Raw genomic sequence first — 23570 nt, forward strand, 5'->3', positions numbered from 1 at the left:
TCTATTTTATTCACGTGTTTTCCTCTAGATCTTATAGCCACTTAAGAGTAGTGTATAAATCTCCAACTGTTCCCCTTGCTGATGCCTTCTGACCATTTTTTCCTCCCATCAAACTCCCCACGCTCTCACCTAACACATCTTCCCCCTAACCCCCATCCCACGGACTCACAACTGCACCCAGAGGATTTTGAACCATAGGTTAAAAACGAACACCTACAGGCATCCGGACATCAGTTTAAATAGGAAGTACCGGAACGCAGGTTTTTTTGTTTGACATCGTTAGGATCTCCCTGGTCTCCAGACACAGAGATCTTTTTATCCCTCCTCTAGAAAGCAAGCCTCTTGGCATTCGTAGGCATTTGTAAGGTGTTACGGTGCAAACGTGCCCAACCGCCCCGTCTGTGTCTGGAACAGCAGCCCAGGCAGTGCCAGCTGCCACAGCCCACCCCGGCCGGTGCTACTGAACCCTCTTCCCCAAACCTTTTTGTGGCTGAAACTATGGCTAAAACGGATCTAGGATCTCCAGAGGTCACACAGGTCTAAGAAGCAGAATATAAGAAAAGGAATGTACTCCACCTGTGCCAAAGAAAAATGGCAGAGCGGGCAATAACAGCAGTTTCAGCCGCTTTCGGGTGGGATTGGTGACTGGACAGCTAGAAGGAAACGTCAGAGAGATGAATGTGGACATGGGAGCAAAGGAGAAAAAAGGCACATTGGAAATTGTCAGAAGATAAATTAAACTAGCCAAGCAAATAAAAAGCACTCTGGGTTACAGAACTTAAAAAAACAAGGGACAGCATCAATGACACAGATATGAAACGTATCAACGCAGAGCTGATGGCAGAGGGAAGTTTCTGGAGGTCTGATCAGAAAGTTGGAAACTACCCAGTCATGCAGCCATTTGCAAACCCAGCGAAGGACAGAACTCAGGGGTGTAATCAATGGTACCGGAGACAGCAAAGTTAAACACGGAGAAACAAAAATAAAGGCAGGAGGAGTATGAGGGACTAGGAAGAGCAGATAATCAGTGACATTAGGAAAAAAGACTGGAAAACATCCAGGTTAGAGTTAGTGGAAATAAAACCTCTCAGACAGGAAAAAAGGTTTTTTAATATTGTCAAGGCAGGTGACATCATATCCCTTTCACCTTCAGTTCTTAAGTTGCAAATAATTTTCTTTTTAGGCTGCAAGAACATGTTTCACCTGACCCAGTGCAACGTCTACAGTCTCCAGGCTCCTTAGAAATCAGAAAAAAAGAATGCAATATTGTGTGTGTTATAGGTAGCAGATATGGTGACTGCTTTTATCGGCCAGGTTGTTGAAAAGGACTTCTATTTTAAAGTCCCTTCTCAGTCCAAGGGAGAAACTTTTGCTTCCCTGAACACACATTACTGGAGGCTTCTTAATATGAGCTAGCTGTCTGCGCTCCCTTTACGGTCAGCGGGAAAGAAAACAGGCATTGCTAGACTGTTCTCATCTTCAAGCGGACATCTAAATCAGGTCTGCTCTATCACACTCCAGAAGAGCTTATTCGTCCCCATAAACTACGCAGGGAGCCTACTGCAGCCAGCTTAGGAGAAATGCCTCCGCTGTAGACAACCGAGCTGTTGAGACGATTGTCACCCTTACGCATTTATAGGACCAGTAGTGGCAACAGAGGCATAGAGAAGCCTTTTAGGAAAAAACAGAGACTGATCCATCCATCTATTCACACGGTATATACACTAAGAAGAGTGAAATGCAGTGCACTTAAATTCTAACGTGGATCTGCGAGGTAAAGGATGCTGCAGAACCTACAGGCTGACCGCGGCTGCTGAGAGAACAATGATGTAGAAGGGTATTTACGGGGGGAAATACACGTCATTAGCTAATTGAGAACAGGTTGTCTTTGGGAACAGAATTACTGAAAGAAGAATAGCGCACATTGACCACAACAGGAAGAAAAAAATCTATTCCTGAAGTAATTGAAAATAAATTAGGTAAAACAAATAACATTTAATGGGCTTGGCCTAGTCTTACAGAAGAGACATAATCACCTCCATTTATTTAGAAAGGCTCGTTGGCTGTAAAGATCAGGGAGATACCGTGTTTTGTTGTATCATAGGTAACAAATACAGGTAAGGTTGCACTAAAATTTCCCTTTTGTAAATGACTCAATAAATGAACGGAACATCTGTCTCCCACACCCGTTACAGCACTACCAAGCGTAAACATGCCATTGAAGCAATTGGCTTCTTTCTTTTGGAAACTTAGGTTTTGCAAGATAAAAAATATCAAAATTGTAATGTTACATATGTAAATGTGAAAAAAATCCACAGCTGAGCATGGCCATAGCTACCCTTCTGTCCCCAGAACTCCCTGCTTCCTAGAAAAAACCTTCTCTGACCTCACCCTGTCTACGGCATTTTAGAGACAACAGAAAGCTCCCTGCCTCGTGCAAAACAGTTATTCAAATGGTGGGATCCAAAGAGTTCATTGCCCCTCTGGATGTCTTCCCACTGAAAGCAGAGGATGAGGAGGCTGGAAACGACGGAGGCTCCTCTGAGAGATGTGCACGGACTGAAGAGGACCCCTGACGAGGGCTCCTTCGGTTTGTTTTTCACTTCTTAGTTCACCAAAAAAGTGAGCTCAGGCATTAAAAACCTCTTCTTTCAGCTCAGTCTTATTCCCAACGAAGCAGCTGTCAAAGGGAGGTTATTTCATGTTTTTAAGAACAGGAAATCCCAAAAAGAGGTGTCCCTCCTGCCCTGCCGCTGAACGGCGGTGTTCACTGCGTCCTGGAGGGTGACGCTCCGCAGCGCAGCCGGCCCCCGCCCTGCCTTTTGGCACCCCGGGTGCAATGGGTGGACGCAGCATCGCAAGAATCACCGAATCGCAGCAGGGTTTGGGTGGGAAGGGACCTTAAAGATCATCCAGTTCCAACCCCCTGCAGTGAGCAGGGACATCTTCACCCAGAGCAGGTTGCTCAGAGCCCCGTCCAGCCTGACCTTGAACTCTTCCAAGGATGGGGCATCCACCACCTCTCTGGGCGACTATGTACATTAATCGGTACGGACTTCCACTGAGGTTCTGCGGTAGCCACACCTGCCCGGACAGCAATACCTCGCTGCAGCTCATCTACAGGAGACCCCGTGAACAGCAACCTCCTCGCTGCATGTGGGTGCAATTAAAAAATTGCAGAAGCGGTTCTCTTTTTCCAACAAAACCACATATGGGTGTCCATTTACTACTCCTTCCAACTTTGCCTTCAGATAAACCGACCCATATTTGCTCCATCTTTTTGGGGAAGAAAGCAAAGCAAAACAAAAAACCTTACTCTTGGATTAGTCTACCGGGGGAAGCTGGAATACATTAGCGTGCAGAAGAAATTCTGATGAACACATAAACAAGTATAAAATGCTCTTCAGCGTGGAAAGGGTTCAGGCAGGATACTACCTTTGGCTCATACTATAATATCACTATCACAGAAATCAAATATATTTCTAGCAAATGCTATTGTGCTTTGCTGATGCCCTTTCATTCTTTTTCAGCACTGAGGACGTTCAAAGACAGGTTGAGCCCTCTCCTCCCTGTTTTCAGGATGAATTTTGCATCCACAGATGCAAACATGTAACTTCTAACAATTTAATCTATCATTTATTCCAGGTATATAAAATACAGTCAATTTTAGGAAGAAATGTGGCTTTCCAAAAGAAGCCAAGCCACTGAAAGTGGCCAGTTTGAACAGCTTCAGCACATTAAAATGCAGATCCGAACCCCACTCAGCTCACACAAAGCAACCTCAGTGACCCTGCTATCTTTATTTCATGCTGCCAAGATGTGACAGTGCCTCCAGCTAGGGAAACGAGGCCCTTACTTTTAGTCAGTGATGATCTTTTACATCATGGTTAACCTAGTGCAATAGTAACTGTAATAGATCTTGGGAAAAACACTGTAATCAGACATATGTGAACTGGCAAAACAGAAACATAAGATATTTTCAAAGGGAGGAAAAACCCCATTTCTCCTCCTCATCTCATTCTTTTATTAACTGCTGACACCTGTACATTTTCCAGGTTTAAAGAAATGGAGGATACAAGGACAACACAGACACGTGCTTCTATGCCCCTGACAAACTAGATGAGAGATGAACCAATAACGCTTCGACGTTTTCGGCCGTTCAGTGGGTGCACGGAACGTCTCAAAACACTCGGAAATACTCTACCAGATACAGATGGCATATGCTGAGACTAACACCCGGTCCTTTCAAGCTGAGGCAAGAGCCGAGTATTTTCTCTTTCGTGCTTACTACTAAATCCATAGATTCTGTAACCATCCGGTTTTATGCAGAGGTTCCGCAGAAGTTAGTGGATCTTGAAATGCCCTTCTACGCAAGGCTAAGAAAGCCTTCCTACTGGATATATTTCCATGTATAAATATTTGTAACCTAGCAATCAAATCACATCTCTACCTTCCTTAATAAACCGAACAGCTAATGCTCCTTTAGCATCGCATTGCCAGTGTTTAGATATTTCTATAGCTCTCTTTTAATTAATTTTGCAGTGTTTCCATATTCTTTTTGAAATATGTATACTTGACCTGAGCCAAAGTTTCAGCAGTATCAAGTAAAACCTGGTAAGCAGCATTCCTTTGGTATGTGTGGACACGGCCTGATTAAGAGAATCTATGCTACTTCGGAAGTACCTTTTTGCGTAGTTCAACCTAGTAATGCCAGCAGACAAGCCTTGCAGAGATGGAAACAAGCTGGTGCGCACAAATGCTGTAATCTGAAATGGCTTTCACTGGTCACTCCTTGTAGAACCTCAGCTGAGCAGAGAAGCTCTGATGAAGATGTGTATTTCTCATCATTGCGTGATTAAACCCAAGCCAACCCTGATCAGACACGGACAGGTGTATGTAGCCACCATAACTAGATATTTTGCAAAGAACAAAGGCGCTAAGCAGAGTCTGAATGACAATACCTTTCGAGAGATGTGTTTGGGTCCCACTGCGAGCCTCACGTACATCCCCAAGGGCTTGTTGAGTGGTTATGGAGAAGAATGCGTTCTGCAAGCTGAGAGCCTGAGGAGCTGGAATGATGGAGGCAAACATTACTACCTGAACCTGCAGCAGCCTGTCCGTTCCCCCCAGGTCCAGGAAAAGATAAATAATCCATTCCTTCTTCAGAATAAGCAAGTATAGAGAGGAGAAGCCTCTTCCCTTGAACTGTTGCAGAATCTTCTAGCTAAAATAACCTTTCATAACAGGATTCTGAAAGTGGGATCCTTGAAGAGGGATGAACCAAGACCTCGGTAAGAGACGGGTGCAAATATGGATATGGTGATCACAGATGATGACATCTACCATGTATTTGCTGCCTGTGAGTTCTCATGATGCCTGACAAAAGACGACACTCGGAAGTAGGATGATTTTGTCTTTCTAAAGATACGTTCCTGACTGGGTCCAGTGCCATTCCACACTTCTGCAAATGTCTTGCCTCTCAGGAAGAGCAAACTGTGGACAAAGGATGACAGCAAGGATCGTTTTGCAGAATCAGGTTGTTTTTTTGGTGTTTATTCCAAATTTATTCCAACCTCTTTTCTTAGTCTTTGCTGGGAATGTTATCTGTAAAGTGTATGTGCAATCGAGGGCTTCATCCCGAATTATGTCAGTATAGCCTCTGAATCACTGAGGGGAATGACATATTTATCAGAGTACAGAAAAATTCTGTGCATTTAAATGGTAAGTCACCTATAGTTACTTGCATGTTTTTCAAAACACGAGCTGCTTGCAGTCAACTGGTATGTTGTTCAGTAATAACAGTGACCAAGCATCGTTCCCAATGGCTGAAGTAGCCTATCTTGAAATTTTTGTTACCATTCAGCCTTTTTTGATGATCTCACTCAGCTCCCTTCTACAGACGTATAAGGCCTGAGTTAGAAAATTATAACCAATTCTCACAAGGAACTTTTTAAGCAAGTCTTGGTATTTGACAATTTCAGGTGCATAGAAGCAGATGACATGCCATATGTCTAAACAGGTCTGATTTCTCCAAGTCTTTATTTCTGAATTATCTTCGGTCTACCTGATCTTGTCTTGGACAACAGACGGCAACAGAGACCTTGCTCCTTTATAAATACAAACATGCTGCAAGCCAAAGGGTGTTGCTGATTCTAAAGCCCTGTTGCTGATTCAATCATGTCCTCATTAGTCAAAATACTAATCTTGGTAGCATTGTTGAAAAGCTATTTTCATTTCCCTTGATCACTGCAGTTTCTAATTCCGGTATTTCCGGGATTTTTGCGATCAAATCCAGATCTACGCATACCCTTGCACACACTGGAGAAGAGAAAACTTTCTTTAGTTGCATGCCTTTGGGACAGTCTCTGCTTACCAGAGGTATGCGGATCCCTGCAATTCATACAAGCAGAAGAATATGGGACTGGAACACCAAAGTGGGCTCAGATTTGACTATTTGATGCGGTTCTGGTCATCCCACACCAAAAAGAAATGTTGAAAGAAGAAGAGGTACTGAAAAGAACAATGCGTGTGATCCAAGTTACAGATTACTTTCTGTGCAAGGAAGAATTAAGTAGACCAGGACTCTTAGGCTAGAAGCAGATGGGATGTATACAACCTTCAATAGCATGAAGAAGGTTAACAGGTGAATTTTGCAAGAAGAAAGGAAGAATTTTCTTAAACAGGTCATAATTGTAGAACTCACTTGTGGATGCTGGATTTATGAAGCAGCTGTCTCTATACATACTGCAAGTCAGGAAGTAAACTGATGAGTGCTGTGAGATGGAAGCAAGCGCAAAAACCGAGAGCAAAATTTGACTTACTGACTTGACTTACTGACTTGCTTATAATCTTACCCAAGCATCTGCTCCTTGTGCCCACAGGGGACAGGATACAGTATCAGCTTGAAATTCTTGTACCCTTAAAACCCCTGACAATGTAGAGAGCTTGTCATAATCTAATTAGTGTTTACCTTAAACACTACTTTACCAACTCATACCTACCTACTGTAAGCTGTTGATTTTCTTTCCCTTCCCTATTCCATACAAAAATGCTGTTCCACTGTTCCCTATCTCACCAGTGTACTGTAAGGTCTACGCGGCCAAGAAAACAAGCTGAAGGGTCAGGCTGTGATATCCAGCCCTCTTCTTATTTTTGATTAGTGCTTGTTATGGTATTTTCCTAGCATTTTCTGTGGCATCCCCCTTCTCAAAGTAAGGCAATAGGTAGGCTAGGCCCTGCCCACAGAGGAACAGAAGCATAGCTGGCAGATGATGATGTGAAAGACACATCCTGAATGAGTTTCTGCATGTTGACATGAAAAAAAAAAGAAAAAAAAAAAAAAGAACTGTTTCCTTAGGTAAAATGTACTTTAGGATCGATACTGGCACTTGGCAATAAAGCCAGTACAGGTATCTTCTCATTTGCTCTTTTAGTAATAAAGTATTCTGGTGTGCTTGAACTAAAACGGCAACTGAAAAGCCTGTCTGTGGAGGATTGCTTCACCTCCTCCCCCAGAGACCATCTTCCAGAATATTCAGTGCTCAGCTTCTACTTTGCACGAGTCTGTCTCCTGGTATTTTGCAAAGCAAGAAACACAGAGATACTTGCTGTGGATAATCTTGACTCAAGTTTCACTGTCCTCTTCTTCCAGATCAGATATGAATTTTATAGATAACACAGTAGACAACATTCTGAGAAAGAAATCAACCTCTGAGTGGAAAGAAGCAGAGGAATGAACGGTTCCTGGGACTACATTATTCCGTGAGACAAAAAGGCACCCATCACGCCCACTGACCAGCACAGAAACTAATCACGTACTGGAAAGAAGTGAAATGCTGGTGAGCCAGAACATGACAGGATGGCACCAGGAAGCTCTCCCTACCGGACAGGTGAGATGGTCTTGATGACTGGGGAATTAGAGATTTCTTAAATGTGAATTGTCCGGCTTGGATTAAGAAAATGGGAAACGGTGGTTAACCAAAGAAGTGGAAACTAAGGAACTAGGTGATCACTACCCACATTAAGTGTTGCTCCCGAGTCACAACTGACATTATATCATCCCGTTCTGTAAGGCCTTTTATGCAAGCGGAAGAGGAGGCTGCAGGAGAACCTGGCAGACATTGCTTCTCGGGAAGTGTTTCAAGCTTGTGTGCACAGAAGACATGCGTGCCTAAAACAGGATCGTCTCTGACAGAGATTTGAGGATGATTGATTGCTGTTTGTGCTACAGCGAACAAACTTGGACTCCAAACAGGCTAAAAGCAGAGGCAATGCAAGAGACCTTGCCCATGAGGTTGCCTGAAACCCAATAAACGAGAAGATACTGAGGGTCATGTTGCTTAAGGACTGCCTACACGAAGAGTCTGTAAAGCACTGGCTTTGGGAATTGCCTGCTCTCTGAGCCTCTTCGCTTCTAATTCGGCAAAAGGCGTATTTCATAGAATCATACAACAGCCCAGGTTGGCAGGGACCTCACAAGTCCAGCCTCTTGTGGGAAAGGGAGCCTAGATGAGATTGTCTAACACCTTGTCCAATTGCATCTTGAAAACCCCCAGTGATGGGGACTCTACCACGTCCTGTAGCTGAAGTCATACGGTGTACTGCACATGGTGTAGCGCTTGTAGACGCTACATGGAATGATTTACAGACAGATTTTGAAATAATTTTAACATAGCCAGTTCAAACCTGCATACACAACTGACTTATTTTCTCAAGGAAAGTAGAAGGAAAGTACGTGGATCTTTGCTTAGCTCTGTTTGAAGGACTGCTACTGAAAATGAGGGATCTGACTTGCCTCTTGAGTACCACCTTGCCACTAAGATAGCGACAGTTCAGTTTCTCATTCCCTGCGGGGAACATTTATTCATTCGCAGCTTTGGACAAGTGAAGTCTCCAGTGAACCACCTTGCTATTCTCCCTAGCCTATCTTAACAAGAAAGAAAAGTGCAAGTACAGCATTCAGCTAGTTTTTTGCACGTTTACACACGTACACCCACACAATGATTTACATATATATAACTAAGTAAATGTAAACCCAAATTCCACTCAAACCTAAATGCCTCGAGTAGACATGGGCAACTCGAAAGAACTTTGGCAGCTCAGCTGTGTTCGGGGTGGAGAACAAGTGTTACCGACGGCAGGCCAGTACACTTGTTCTGTGAAGCGTCTCCAACAGAACAGAACAATCCTTTGTAAGCAGAGGAGCCTATGACACAACGAGACCAGCCTTTCTCAGAACAGCTTTGGACGTAATGCTCTATTTAAAAAGAAAAACAAAAATCTCTTTAGCGCTCTTCAGATATTTCTTCAGTCACTCTCACATAATAACATCTGTTCCAATAAAAGAAAATCACTCTTCAGAGAGAACAAAGCGACGCACTGCAAACAATTCCATATATTATGAATGCTGCATACCCGTTTTGAAGCGGCAGTGTTATCTGAAACGTATTAGAAGAGTCCAAGTGATATAAAATCCACACTCTGTACTTTTTTACCTCTCACAGAAATGAACAGCCAATATTGCAAGGCACGCTTACCTTTTTGTTGGTGTAGGTGCTCCAGAGGACATGTGGGTCACCACGGTGTCATTCATGTTAGTCAGAGGACGAGGAGGCCTAAAATAGAAATATGTGTTCCAGTTAGTGATTTAAAAAAACAAAAAGCAAGCAGAACCGACACTAGGGAAAAGGACATCACTGCGCTCTGTGACAACACCAGGTCAAGGAGCAGCAGCAGCAATTGCTTTGCACAAAGATACGTGAAGAGCTTCCTCTACGCTAGTCTAATTGCTTCTAATTCATGTGCTACTCTAAAATGAAGATAAAACTAACATTTCTGATTACGTAACTGACCTTTGGCATCGTCTAGTAGTTCAAGCAAATGTAGGAACCATTCAAATTCGGGCAATTATTTTAAATATTTAAAGAAATTAAGCAAAGATTTATTATAACAAGCAATCATTTATACAACCACTTACACCATCTGTTTGGTTTTTATTTTAATAAGTTAACGTTCGCTGGAAGAAACAAGTTGATAGAGCCTGGTGTTCTCTACTGCCCTGTAAAACACAACCATAGACTGATGCGCCCATTATTTGCGTTTTTAAACTCTAGAAGTTTCCCAGCGCCACACTGCCGCGGGCAGCCCGGCTTCGCGCGTTTGTGGCCGCGCGGGGAGCGGGAGGCCGTGAGGAGCCCACACGGGACGTCCCCAGACAGCTCTGCCAGTGAATTCTTCTCGGCGCTCCCAGGGCGGCTGCGCGGAGCCTGCTCCGCTTTCGGATGTGTGAACACTCGGAACCGCCTTAAGACTCGTTAGCTTATTGCATTCAACCGTTTGCAGCGCCCAGCGATCCGGAGAACCAAAGAACCCTCAAAACCAATCACCTGGACGTCAAACGTCCAAGCTCACAAAGCCCGTCTTCCCCGTACGTCTTACCGCACTCCTCCTCCGCGCAGCGCCGAGGGCAGAGCACTCCCGTTCTCAGCCCTCGCCCTGGACAGATTTGCCCAGAGATAATTATGCTGCATGTTTAATTTCAACGTTGCTCTAAATGTAGCATTATACCAAGAAATCATTTGGTCATAAGATGCTTAATGAACGTGCTGCTTTGGAAAAGGAACTTCTTACTGTACAAAGAAGCAGAAATAGGATTACAACGCGCTGGGAAGCCGACGGACGCGCCGCACCGCGGTACGTTTGGAAGCCATTAATTTTGCTAGTGAACGTACAACTAGACGCCGTGGTGGCGAGCAGCCAACTGCCAGTGCCTTCCCCCCGCCCCGTTATCTCCCCACGCACTTCTCCCTGACCGAATGCACGGCACGCTCTGCCCGATCCACGCCGCACAGCTCTCCCCTCGTCAGCTTCGCGCCCTCCTGCCACGCGCCCCGCAACGCCGCACGTGCCGCTGGCGGAGAAGCGGCTACAAGAAGCGGCAGCTTTTGCAGCCAAAACCGTGTTTTTCAGCAACAACTCCCGTTTCACGATTCCTGTGTGCATTAGCTGGTTTTTCCCTCTGGGAGGGACAAGCGGATTCCTTAAACGCTGTGCTCTTCGACACAGCAAACACCACCCCCGTGGTCCCAGGAATTTCAGGGTAAGTGAATTTAATCCCGCGGTATTAAATTCAGCGTGCATTCCGGTATTAAATGACAGCATGCTGCCAGCCTTTAGCGGCGGCACGGGGGTATACGGCACGGGGGTATACGGCACGTATAGCCCACAGGACAGCGCACACCACTCGCCGTCCACGAGATGTGTGCAACAGCACGAGTGTTCATGGGTTGCATTTTACTTAAGCAACGAATTGTACACGAGGGCACATTTTCCATTACCCCACAGACGCTCACCTGTGTGGGTCTACGGTTTTGAGCGAAGGGTAATGATTTTATTACAATATTGATTGTACATGACTCTTCTAACAAGAAAATGGACGTAATTCACCATTGGCAATCTGGTTTTAGTATCACTATGAGAACAATTCCACCAGTTCATTCCAGTTCTGTAAATACCAGTGTCCTCAATTTTCCAGCTAAATCCTTGCTAACAGTGATAAAGGCAAAGAAAAAACCTAAATACGAACATCTGGTTAGAAGATTTCTAATTGCACAATTCTGTCTTCTTCACTACATGCAATAAAGCCTTTCCCAATCCAGAGAATTCCTTGAGGCCATTTATACATTTTTAGCGAATATCTTTTCAAAAAACTGTAACTCTGTCAAGATGGCACTGTATTTTCTTCTATAACCATGACAGAGAAATTATGTTGCTGGTGAAATCAGGCGGCTGCCATAACCGTGCACACAATACCGCTGAAGTACTAATGGCTGCTTTAATGAACCTGGGGCTTTCAGCACAGACCAACCTTATTTTACCAAAGCTTCTAGTTTAAAAGGAACATAACTGAATTCCGCCACCAAGATGCTCCTGATAGCTGGCATCTGCTACAACCTAGCAACATAGCAGAAAAAATGACAAATATTCTTGAATCAGCTCCTGAGGAGGGATTTTTCTGCCTCGATAATCCCACCAGCAAAGGCAACTATCCAGACACCTGAGACAGGAGAAATTCCCAAACCATCGCTGGCAGCAGAGCTCAGAAGGTGCCCTTGGAAGAAGTAACTCCTCTCCCACCCGCAGCGTAGCTGAGGTGTTAGAAGGACAAGGGACACCGATGTATGGCAAGAACAGCTTACAACTTTCTGTCAAAACTTCTTTTTTGTTAGGCTAAATTTTTCAGGTTTAACTTATCTGGCACTGAAGGTATATTTAATCAGCCTGCGGTGCTCTGGGGAAGAAAAGCACCTGAAAATGAGCAGTGAAATAAGAGAAATCTTCCAGATACCTGGGAGCTGGGACAATACGGGCGGCCATAGAAGCTGAGAAATCAAACTCCTTAAATTCTCTCCTCTCATGATGCTTACAAGAAGTGACACTAGCCAAGCAGCCGGGAGGTCAGAGGCCAGCCTACGCCAGAGCGTACAAATCAGGACGTCGGCAATCTTTATTCCCACTCCACATGTGAGGTCCCAGGTATATACTGCATAAACTTTTAGTAGCTTGAGAAACACGACGGTGTCTTTGCAAAACTAAACCGCTTATTTTGCTTAGTACATTGCTGCTTAGCGCTGAGGTAGGTGCTAGCTGCTTCAGCCACGATGTCCGAAATTATTGTGTCTGAAACTAGATGATGTCTGAAACTATCCCTATCCATATAACTAGGCCTGGACGTAATCGAGGAAATAACGGCGTCGTAGGTTCAAAGCCGGGACAAGGACTCATCTTGACGCTTGTACTGGGGAGAAGCACCTAGTGATGGGCGTGCTCCTTTGGCCAGGGATAAGTAGAAGAAAACACACAACTTTGGGTACTTCGGTTAACCTCGGGTTTAATTTATCCAGGCTCTAACCAGGGACCGTACCCTTGTCCTGTACCGAAGCATCGCGCAGCAGCGGCAGGTGCCAGCAGAACACAAGTAAAGGGTAGAGATCTGTGGAGGGCTTGAAAACAGTGGTCATGAGAGTCCTCTGCATTCAGCACGTATTTGGGAAGGAAGGAGTAAAGACTTGTTAGAAAAACATCAGGGGCTGCAGGTACGTCATCACTTGGAAGCCATTTTAAACAATTTACCCACACAATTAAAAAAAAAAATTAATACAAATGTAATAAAGTTAATTCTGAAGCTAAAACACCTTAAATCATTTTTATAGGAGGTATCACAATTTTGAGCTTTCCAGCCCTAGCATTTGTTTACCTTCCTTTATTTTCTCCAAACATATTTATGTATGAATAATACCCCTGTCTCTTCTGTCATGACCAACTGCCTCGCTAAGTGCCCAGTTTTGGCTACTACTGGAAACAAGATACTGGACTAAACACCTTACTGGTCTGTCCCAGGATGGATAGTACTCTGTTCTTAGACTTCCCCATCACCTTCCTAAACATGTGAACAAGCTTTTACGGGTAACTGCCACAATTCTAATAAAATCAGCAAAAAATCTTGACTTCTCTCTACCACTACTATTTACTGTTATTAACTACTGTCTCCCACCTGTAGTAAAACCTATGAGATCCAGATGTAACTGAAGTTGCTGTCACATCTATTCTCAGTAATCTTGTCTAAGTATGAGAGTAATCTCGTCTAAAAGTGAGAAATAAGAAATAGATTAGTCACTGCTATTTTGTGTCAACAGTTTTCCTAAGTAGGAAAATCAATCATTATGCATTCTGAAGAAAAGCACAATTAAGCCTAGGTCTAATTACTTGCTTGTCTTCTTTCAGACTTGGTTGATGAAGGTCCAGAACAAATCCAGGACAATTCTGAGACCTCATAAGTCTAAAAACTCAATAAATAAAAGGAACTAAGTCTTGAGAGTTTTTGCTGTGGTGGACAATCACCCTGTAACGGGGCCTTTACAAAAAAGCAGCAGTAAACAAAATCTACCGAACTGCCTTCTGCTCTCACCAGTTCCCCTGTCTGAGATCGCTGATGTGCAGCAAAACAACATTATTTATTTGCTTCCATCAGAGTACAGCGACTCCAAAAACGCAGAACTCGGGAAAAGCAATCCATTCTTGAGGGTTAAGGGCTGTCACAGCAGCCATTTAAAAAAAAAAAAAAGAAAGAAGGCTTCATCAGTCAGATCCAGAATCCATCAGTCTGAAGTCGATGACTGACACCTGAAGTTCTGAAATTTGAAAAATTTCAGGAAGGACAATTAAGTAGGGACTGAAGGGTCCTGGGCCAGGTAAGGATTTCAAGCAGCAGAAGTGGAGAGTGTATCCATGTCAAAAGTATGATGGATAACATTTCCTACCTTTATATAATGAATAAATAAATATAAATATATACAAATACATATTTTTATATATTTATATAATAATGCCTGGAATTAAGCTACTTTTTAATTAGCGATGGAATTAATGGGGATCATAGACCCACAGCAGGGTTTGGGTGGGAAGGGGCCGTCAGAGGCCATCTCGTCCCACCCCTGCAGGGAGCAGGGACATCTTCACCCAGATGCTGCTGATGATAACGGCATGATATCCATCAGTCGTCCATGATTTTTTTCTAAAGCTGTAGCTATTGCATTTATACAGATACAAAGCTGAACAGCTCAGTATTTGCTAACTCTATAATCGAGTTTTGCTCTATAACCTGAAAAGCTCTAAACGCCAGATTTTATAACACATATTACCAGTCTTTCTAACACTGCCCAGGAACCTCGCTGGCAGCGCAGGCTGCGTTGCTTTGTGCAAAGGCAATGACAAAGACTTACGGCTAAAACGACCGCCACGCGGAGGCAGGCACAAAGCGGAGGCAGGCACAAAGCGGAGGCAGGCACAAAGCGGAGGCAGGCACAAAGCGGAGGCAGGCACAAAGCGGAGGCAGGCACAAAGCGGAGGCAGGCACATGTATTAGGTACGCGACACTGAAAAATCGTACTGACGTTACATCGCACTACAGACAGCGGTTGACCATCGTCTACTATTGTTGTTGTTGTTATCGTTGTTGTTGTTAGTATTAGTATTAGTATTTCACAGGCATGCTGGCAGACTTTTAAGGAGACATTTAAAGGAAAACCGATAGTTTTATGGATGCTTGCAGGTAAAGGGTAACACAAAACACTTCTAGCTGCTAGGCAGGCTGGCATCACAGGTAGCAGACTCTGTAGTCAAGCCCTTGATATGATGAAAGAGATTTGCTTGAAGTTAAACAGAGAGATTGGGACAAAGGAACAGCAACCAGATCCATAAGGAACCCCAGTTCAGTTTATTACCTGAGAAGCCCCACTATAAATGATAAATAATGGCTGATGAAACATAGTTGCATAAAACTGTAGAAATAAAACCATCCCCGCTGGCATGATAGTCCTTTCACTTTTCTCAGATAAGGTGTCAACTGGAAAAAGCAATAAGTGAGATTGATTGCTTTTTCTGGGAACTTTATTATTTCTTGTGCAGCAGTTTAGGAAGTACAAGTCATTAGAATTCATTAGAATTGTTTGTTCCTAACAACACGCACACTATTAATGCTTTTGCTTAGCACTTCCCTCCAGGTGAGAATGACACCGACTATAAAATGCAATCTGATTTCATGTAATTCTTGCTTTCTACTGCGTGGCACTTTCACAGGAGCGAAGGAATGCCATAATAGCTACCTGGAAGTCTGGTGGGAGACTCCCATGAACACCCATGTAAAAACTAACCTTATTCTATTATAACGTACCAGGAATGATTCAACGCAACAGAAGCGTGACCTGCTTTTCTCCTACTGTATTCCTGGAAGAACTATGTCAATACATTTTGATATTAGCACAATACTACTAACTGCTTTATCTTAGCTTTGGTTCTCAGGAGAGACCAAAAAAGATTCCTCCAAAGAATAGTCACGACTGAAGTTACCTGCAGCAAGTAGCATCCCCGTCGGTTAGCAGTGCCACCCAGTTCTCCCAGAAAGACGATCGCTGTGATGGTTTGAAGTGAGAGAAGCAAAGCTGTGCCCCCAAAAACATATTTTTTCTTTCTTCTTATGACAGCTGATTTAATAAAAGAGATTCCCTCTCCCTTGCCACTCTTGGAAAAACAAGGCTACTGGCTAGTAACCACAGTTAGGCAAGTCCATATACAAGGTTTGGATTATTTAAACTTAAGGTTGCCAAACTACATTTGCTCAATACATACACATGCAATATCACAGGAACCGTGAATCAAATCACGACGCTTTGCTTTCCTTAGCTAACTTACGTGCTTTAGCAATCTGTACATCACTGCTGTCAAACCACCTGTATTTGGTCAAGGAATGCCGTTGGGTTTTGGATGGAAGCACATACTAGCTCCCAAAATGAGCCAACATCTGAGACCACGTCGCTGAGGACGCTACACCAGTTTATTATACTAACGAGAGTTTAGGCCAATTCCACTAATCCTGGACTATTACCTACTACTATCACAACCTCCTTCTCTCACAGCAACCTCGATACTGTGGGTATAAGCACGCTGTGGAACACTACATCCAGGATTGTGTGAAATTATTATTTTTCCCAGGAATATCATCTGAACACTCAGCCCACAGACCTGGTCAGAGCCCATCCTCCTGTCCCTGTCTCCCTCCCTTGTTTTACAAGCTTCGTGCTAACACCGATGGGAACGTACATCACTGTTCTTACAGCGTCACCAGCTCAAGCCATGCTAGAACTTGTGCTATGTACATTGTGGCCAAACGTGCTCATTTTCCATGGGATCCATGGGATCCACAGTTTTTCACTTGTTACTGCTCTTGGCTGAGAAACTTCAGGACCAGTGTGCCTTCCTTGTACCTGCTTCACACAACGCCACGCCACGGACAATCCAGCACTGCTTATTCCGACTTAATAACAATCCTACTGTTGCAGAAGGACCAAGAAAAGACTCAGCAATGTGGCAAACAGCATTTCAGCAGCAATTTATGGTCATTGGCAGGCAGGGATGGCTCCTGAAGGGGACTTCACAGCGCGGCGACACGTATTACAGCTGCAGTTACTTAGGGTTTGTGCATGAGGACCAGCAGTTCTAGGCCAGGACCACGAGAAAGGACAGTCTAACGTGGAAGAACCCCACCGTGACACCAACCTGGAAGAGGCGACGGCGATTCTGAGGGAAGAGAATCGTCACAAGAAGAGAGAGTGTTTTACAGAGATGTACAAACAGGTTGCCTTATCTTGCCCCTTCACTATTCGGATGCAAATAAGGACGAGGCGTTATCACTTCTAAAGCCGGTTGATATTATCACCAGGAGCCGGCTACTATCGTATTGCCACTACCTTGTGGCAGGCCAGAGTGGTGACTGCACCTCAGCCCACGCTGGGATAGCACTGATTTATGAGAAACTATAACCTGTTGACAGATGATAACTAGTACATCTAACAAAACAGAAAATGCGTTTTAGACACTCAGAAACTTGCTGGTTTGTTTGCCAGAAGGCGCGTGCGCACGTTCGATTCAGAAAGGCTGTCGTTCTGTCGTTATGCACAGACTGGTAGGTTCGTCAACACCAGTAAAGGCATCATTATGCTTCAGGCTGGGATCATATGTCACTTATCTTACTGGGACAACACGGACTTTATTCACACCAAAGATGATTAGTCGGTTGACTGTGCTTCCTGTTATTCTAGCAGGTCTTGTTTATCTTTAAGACGACAAGATACAAGATCTGTTCCTACTGTTTTGTTTTTAAGCTTCCCTTCTGGCCAATTTTACTGCAAAGGCCAAAGGAGGACATATTCTACCAGGGTAGAGTATAAATGAGATGATAGATTGATTCTTTGCTTTGGCAGCTGACTGAAGACCCTACCGAGCAGTGGCAAAGGAAGACAGAAACAAACACTTGAAACGCGCTTTGCCTGAGAAGACCACCACTTCTCCTGTTCAGAATCTTCCCTTCTGCTACAAACAGCACAAGATTTGGTACACGTTCAATGCAGTACAAGGACATGGGTTGCTCTAAGGAGAACAGTGTCTCTCACCTACCTGGTATGATGCCAGACACTGCAATAAGACAAAAAGGCACAAGACGCAACCATGAAAAGAAAGCGCATCCCAGCCATCGAGGTCTAGTGCTAGCAACTGTATGAGTCTACTCGATCTGGCAAAGTGATCATTGGATCTAAATGACGAAAAGGAAGAGTGGAGACGGGGGAGAAGGTTCGAGGGAGCAAGGAAATGGTTAATGTCCTCCCCTCAGTGAAAGAGGATAAAGCCATTTTACTATATGCAAAATGCTCTATGTAAGTCTTCTCCCCTTGCATTGCAAATTCTCCAAAAATAATAATACAAATGTGACATACCATTTACCGAGTTAAAGATGTAGGACTCACTCCAGTATGTCTCATTTTCGAACTGCTCCTACAGCTTATGTCCCACAATCTTCAAGAACACAGTTTGATGGCCTGATCCAGAGCCAGTTTGGCCCCACTTATATTAGTAAATGAAACAGTGCCAGGGAATCTTCCAATATCCTGGAACGGGATGATGTGCACGTTTAAATTGTTAGCAGACCCTAGCGCAGTTTTGGCCTGAGTCAAATAACTTTCTCCCAAACAATTCCCAGGAGTAGTTCAGGAGTTAGCAGGAGCCAGGAATGACTCCCAGTAAGCAGTTCAGATGTGGCCCGACTCTTCTGGAAGGTACAAAAGATTAATAGTGTGGATGTGGCGGTTCAGGGCCAGCTGGCTTCGGGGGCAAAGAATGGTCCCAGGCACATCCAAATCAACAGTATATGCATCACTATGACGTGATCAAGGGCTTGTTCCTTTGACCTTGTGTCTTCAGTTTTTCCTCTGATATCAAAGCCGCACAACATTTAATCAGAAATCTGCCAGAGGATGGTGTTTGATCAACAGCAACAATCCAAGCAAACCCCTCGCACCAGTGGTAGCAGACAGGGGCCTGACAACTGCGACTTAATCGATGATTTCTGGCAGTGCTTGATCTCCCTGCCCCCAGCATCTAGAAGCTCGTTCCTGCAAGTGGGTATCTCAGATGACAGAATCATTGAGGTTGGAAGTGACCTCTTGAAATCACCTCGTCCAACCTCCCTGCCCAAGGTGGGTCAGCCAGAGCAGGTTGCCCAATCAGGTTCCTTAATATCTCCAAGCATGGAGACTCCACCACCACTCTGAACAACCTATGCCAGCGTTCAACTACCCTCACATACTTCATCAAAATCAGGCAGCATTTCCTTTCTACATCAGAGGTTTTGACCAGTCTGATCTGGGATGAACTGCAGAAACAGCAGCCTGCACCAAGGTACTCAACTAAGATCAAAGGAGTTGGACTCGGTCCTTATGGGTCCCTTCCAACTTGAGAGATTCTATTATAAACCTACGCATGCTCAGGAGGCAAGTGGTGAGCAAGCAGCTGGGAAGACCAGAACATACAAGGTTCATGCACTTCACAATGTTCTTTCAGGCCTGACTTTACACAAGCATTGGCCATTATCTATCCAAAATAGGTATAGGTTAAATAACGGCCAGAAGTGAAAGCTTCCACATTGAGACGTATTTCAGAGCTTTGTGTAAAAAACGGCAAGGAGTCTCGGGTGGACAATGCACATAACATGGGCTAACTCTGCAGTACAGACATTCATTGAAATAAAAGAGGAGGCCTGGAATGAAAAGGCAGGGATATTGTGGAATGCAGCGGGATACTGAAGCCGTAGTCCACAGAGCCACTTTTATGCAAGATTAGGTGAAAATGGTTTCAGACCTCTTACTTGAGGTGCTGGAGCGTGTCCAGAGAAGGGCAACGGAGCTGGGGAGGGGTCTGGAGCACAAGTCTGATGAGGAGCGGCTGAGGGAACTGGGGGTGTTCAGTCTGGAGAAGAGGAGGCTGAGGGGAGCCCTCATCGCTCTCTACAACTGCCTGAAAGGGGGTTGTGGTGAGGTGGGTGCTGGTCTCTTCTCCCAAGTAACCAGTGATAGAACGAGAGGAAATGGCCTCCAGTTGTGCGAGGGGAGGGTTAGATTGGGTATCGGGAAAAAATTCTTCACTGAGAGAGTGGTCAGGCATTGGCACAGGCTGCCCAGGGAGGTGGTGGAGTCACCACACCTGGAGGGATTTAAAAGCCGTGCAGATGTGGTGCTCAGGGACATGGTTTAGTGGTGGGCTTGGCAGTGCTGGGTTAACAGTTGGGCTTGATGATCTTAAAGGTCTTTTCCAACCTAAATGATTCCGTGATTCTATGATTCTACTTAAACATTGTCCTTGCTATTCCACCATATGTGCCTGAACAGTTCAACAATTACTTGAAACAATTCTAGAAGTTAATTGGGTCAGATACCTACTTGCTTTGAAATGCATCAGCTCCGACATTAGCAGGTCATACCATACACTTGGTAACAGCGAGCACTAGATGGGTGAATTTTCTGTCCAGTGTTCTCTCTACTGAACAAATTTGTTCTACCTATTGGAGAGGGTAATTCTTTTACTGTTATTTGCTATACGAACTCTTATCCTCTAATTACTCAAAACCTATCATTAAGTAGGCGGAAATGAAAGGATCACTTCTTTTGTACAGTGTATTATGTATAACCAAAACCATAAATAAGGCCTGTTATTTATTATTCAAATCTAAATAACGATCTCCTGCTGCCTTTTCCCTCTGACAACATGCCTGAGTAAGTACAACATAGGATCAATACATCTGTTCAATAGGAGGCACTGAAGGCAGACCAATGAAGAAAAGGAAAATCTATTTAAAAATGCAATAGCTGATAATGAAAAATAAAAGTTCACAACAGAAAGCAAAGAAGGGGGTGCTAGAATTACCCGTTTTCACAGAATTAACAGATTTGGGACACAAACAGATTTCACCTTGGGAAGATGGCCGTACAGGGCACGAGGGCTCACGGCAGTCAGCTAAAGAAGCATCCCTGGTGAGACGCTGGAGCAAAACAGCCAAATGCAAGAGCCACCTGCAGAAGTAGGAGAGCAGTTTCTGGGAACTGAGGGGTTTCTGTTGCATTTGGCTCTGCAAGAATACTAATGGGACTGCATTCAATTTTAGGAACTACAGTTCAAGTGGGAGGCTGGAAAGCAGGGATGTTTCCGCAAAGAAACACGGAACAACTAAAAGCTGGAAAACATGCTTTTCACAGGGAGGATCGTAACTCCAAACCTCCTATTTAGCAGACAATTATGTGGTGATTTGATGGCAACCTACATATAATTTTGATTTATTTCTAATAAGACCAAACCGCAGTACACAAGCAAAGATATAACAAAATCCAAAGAGCAGAAACTTCAACGAACAGAAAGTGCAACAAAGCACATGAACCGCTCCCGTGGCTGTGGCACCCTCTTCATGTTGGAAACTTTAATGCTTTTTATAAAATACCTGATTTTTTTACTTAGAGGAAGTAATTCAAAGAAATCTTCTGATCTCTGTTGTATTTGTGGTTCAGGTTAAACGTCTGTGATGATTCCCTTGGACTTCATGAACACTGAATTAGGAAATAATTGTAGCAACATCTGTGTAGATGTTTTCAGCTCTTTTGCCTAAAAACATGAGGGAAAAGCCTCGCAGCAGGAAAAGTTTTGGAAACATTTCTTTGCCATATATATGTGTGTGTGTGTGATTTCTTAAAATGATTGAAGACAAACCTATGACACAAAAAACCCATCGGACACAAATGTAAGAATTACCAGCCAAATTCAAGAGGCAAAATAGTCACATTCAGAATTACACTTTGGCAGGCAGCTGGGGCCCATGTTCTCAAACAACTACCAACCAACCACGAGATGCTGCAAGGGAGATGGTCCCTTCAAAATGACATATGAATGCAAGACGCTGTTTGTTGTTTCCCTACTACCTCGTACCTTCTCTTCAGGTAATATAGGGTATGATAAAATTGCAAAGACTGCATTTGCTTAGTCAGAAAATAAGGTTTGAACAACGCAGCGGGAGGGTGCTGCAGAGCATGCAAAACAGACCTCAGAAATAAAGTCACTGTATTTTAAGAAAGGTTTGTTCTTTTTCTTTTGGGCTTTTCTTTCCTTTTCACCATCTATACATCAAAAACTGAGGGCCAGGTCTGCAGCCGTGCTTGCAGCAGTCTTTGTCACCCCACAGAATTCCCATAGAGCGACTCTGGCTTTGGGCAGCCGACTTTAAATCCTGCGCCGTGCATGGCTCAGCTGGACTTGAGGATCAAGCCCAAGGCTTCTGATTTTTCTTGGCAGGAGGACTTAGGAGGCAATATTTTCAAAATACTGACTGCACTCCAGCTGTAGGCTGAAAACGGAGCTGGAACACTACTTACACCCACAAAACAGAGGAGGGCTTCTGGCTACTGTAGGAGAATATTTGATAATATTAAAATATTTTTTTAGAGGTGCTATGCACAAACCAGAAATCTATTAAATCTTTCCTTAGTGGATTTTGTATTTGTTTTTTAAATCTTGGGTAATATGGATGAAGAAACAAGAAACTACCTCCTCCTTCCTTATGAAGGAGGGAAGGCGGTAGAAAACAGAGAGTAGCAAGTGATGGGACAAGAGGAAATGGCCTCAAGTTGCACCAGGGGAGGTTTAGGTTGGATATTAGGAAAAATCTCTTCACTGAAAGGGTTGCCAAGCACTGGCACAGGCTGCCCAGGGAGGTGGTGGAGTCACCGTCCCTGGAGGGATTTAAAAGCCATGTAGATGTGGTGCTCAGGGGCATGGTTTGGTGGTGGATGTGGCAGTGCTGGGGTACCGGTTGGACTTGATGATCTTAAAGGTCTTCTCCAACCTAAATGATTTTGTGATTCTATAAATAGTTTAAAAGTCTTACTCTGCTTTACATCAGGAAACCCTGATAATTAAAATATGCTGCTACAATGAGAAAACTCTAAAGAGAGTGGAAGTGTTGGAGTTCTATTTCTATTCTGGAACCATTTCAGATCAGATGTCTTCCATTTCAAACAGAAAGGCCGTTCTGTCACACAGGCAGGTAGGACTTGGAACCAAAGCATCTCAGCTTCATCCAATCTCTGCTCTCGCACGGAGACGCAGAGACCAATTCTACTTTTAGTGGCAGTGGCACGACTGTTCCCTCCAGCGCGCCTGTGCAGCTGCTGTGCGGGTAGCCATGCGCGAGCCACAACACAAAATGACTCGCTCTTCTGCAAAAGTACTGGCTGCATCAAACTATCGGGAGTAAAGGAGTGTAAACACTTCTTTTTGTTGAAGTGAATAGGTACAGCCGTACCAGCACTGGAAGCTTTGAACACGACTGGAGCAAGACAAAGCTGAAGGCACAGACTTGGAGTACACAACGCTGTGTTACCCTCGTGGAAATGAGCAGGTCGTGCACAGGAAGCACCAGAAACAGACTCTGCATTGGAAAATGGTGACAAATGTAGTTCCAATTCATCCAAAGGAAATTTGCTGCTGTTGAAACAGAGCTAAGTCGCACTTGGGGTTTACATGACGCAGCTTTTCAACAAATCCCTTGGCTTGACTTCGCCACAGGTGCACTGGCTGATGGAAGCACGTCCCCGGGAGCGGCCCCCGGCCGGGTGCCGAGGTTTTACAGCCGCATTCAAGGT

At 44.2% G+C, this 23570-nt stretch overlaps 1 protein-coding gene across 8 annotated transcripts in view; it reads right to left on the reverse strand.

Annotated features, from left to right (window-relative positions):
• DTNB (dystrobrevin beta) overlaps positions 1 to 23570 on the reverse strand; it is a gene marked incomplete at its 5' end in the record, with an annotated part of 196188 nt that overhangs the window by 98093 nt on the left and 74525 nt on the right. For all 8 annotated transcript variants that reach the window (XM_081998026.1, XM_081998024.1, XM_081998025.1 and 5 more), the window contains one exon: positions 9537 to 9614. In XM_081998026.1, the coding sequence (XP_081854152.1) occupies positions 9537 to 9614 (78 nt within the window). The remainder of the gene's footprint in view (positions 1 to 9536; positions 9615 to 23570) is intronic.

Source organism: Phaethon aethereus, assembly GCF_964289735.1.
Source record: "Phaethon aethereus genome assembly, chromosome: 3".
Taxonomy (NCBI): domain Eukaryota; kingdom Metazoa; phylum Chordata; class Aves; order Phaethontiformes; family Phaethontidae; genus Phaethon; species Phaethon aethereus.